A 1548-nucleotide genomic window follows, 5' to 3' on the forward strand; every position below is an offset into this window, starting at 1 on the left:
GACACCGTGCCCTAAGGGCTGTCCCGACGCCGTGCCCTAAGGGCTGTCCCGACACCGTGCCCTGAGGGCTGCCCCGTCTGCAGAGCCCGAGGCCTGCCCTAGCCTCCGGGGGAACGCTTGCTGTGGCAAGGACAAGCCTAAATGCCTCCCAGCAAAGGCCAAGGCTCCATGCGTATTAAAATGCAATTTGTAGTTACTGTATGTCTGGGTGGTGTTAAAGCCGGCCTCCGTGTGTGGAGGCCATGACCCGGTGCTGGAGTGCCAGAGATGAGCTGCGGTGGTGGGGCCGGGGCTGCGCGGTGGGTGCCAGCAGAGCCCCTGAGCCAGGCTGGCCCTGCTGCGGCAGGGCAGTGGGCTGCAGGGTGGGGGCACGCCGGCTAAAGCGTGTCCAAAAGCAGCTCCATGCATGCTGATGAGATGGACATGCAGCATCTTTACCTGCCACCTTGTTTACCTGTATGTTTCTGTCAAAAGGGTCTTAATGGCACAGAGACGTTCCTGCAAAGGGTGCGTTTTGGGGTCTACTATAGCAAGTCACTTATGGAAGAATTTGAAAAAGGCCTTGCTTTATAGAAATCGTAAAACATAACAAGTAATTTCTTAATTTTGCCCCTGCCATTCCAGCTTTTCATTATAAACCACTAGCCATAGTTTAAAGCCATTTGACACGTTGCCATAGCAGTCTGATTGTTTTCAGGTCCGTAGGCTCGCCTGCTGTCAGCGTAATGCACCGATTTGTGTTCAGGGCTGATTACGTTCAAACCGTTGCTGATCATCAACCGGCTATTATTTCTGAACAATGTGAAAAAAAGGTGGCTTCTGCTTCTACTAGAGGAAGTGGGTATAAAATACACCTTTTTTTTTTTTTTTTTTTTTTTACCTTTCCAGCTCATTCTCATTACTCCTTTTCAATATATGGTGGGCCAACCTCAATTACACTTTACCAGCAATGTCACTGTTCTTGTATTTTTAGTAAGAGGAGATACTTGGACCCCATGCATGACAAGCTCAGCCTTGTAGGCATGCATGAATTTTAAGTGTACGCAAGCTGATTTAAAAAGCCTGAAGCAATATTATCTTTATTATAACAAAACGATCCACAGACTTCGGAATTAAATGGTTGTCACAAAAGAAACATACTATCCTTTATTACAGAAGTCACAAAATAATAAAATACAATATTGGGTTTCACTTTAGTAATAGCATGGTCTTGGTTTCAGCCAGTTCCCAAAAGCAAAACTACAAGTAATGTAGAGAAACCTTTACTCAGGTTAATACTGTTAGCAGATTTATTTCTGATATTACTGTTCTTATTTCCGTCACGTATTTCCATGTAAAGCTGTTAGGGAAGGGAAAAGGGCCAAAATACAGATGTGAATTAATGTTAGCTGAAGGAAAACAGAGGAAAATATTTTCAGGAAAGTAATTCAGTAATAAGTGAAAAGGAAAATATAATCAAACATATTCCTAAAATTGATACATTGAGGATATTTTTGAAATACTGTTTTAGCCAGATAAAATGGACCATTATGAAAGAAAAACACTTTG

At 43.7% G+C, this 1548-nt stretch overlaps 1 protein-coding gene across 1 annotated transcript in view; it reads right to left on the minus strand.

The window, feature by feature from the left end:
* The window catches only part of AGA (aspartylglucosaminidase), an 18953-nt gene extending 18177 nt beyond the window's left edge, over positions 1-776 (minus strand). The window contains exon 1 of the mRNA XM_035897729.1: positions 647-776. Coding sequence (XP_035753622.1) covers positions 647-776 — 130 coding nt within the window. The remainder of the gene's footprint in view (positions 1-646) is intronic.
* Between the last annotated feature and the right edge of the window lie 772 nt (positions 777-1548).

The sequence above is a fragment of the Egretta garzetta genome, unplaced genomic scaffold (genome assembly GCF_000687185.1).
Source record: "Egretta garzetta isolate BGI_Z169 unplaced genomic scaffold, ASM68718v1 scaffold46, whole genome shotgun sequence".
Taxonomy (NCBI): Eukaryota; Metazoa; Chordata; class Aves; order Pelecaniformes; family Ardeidae; genus Egretta; species Egretta garzetta.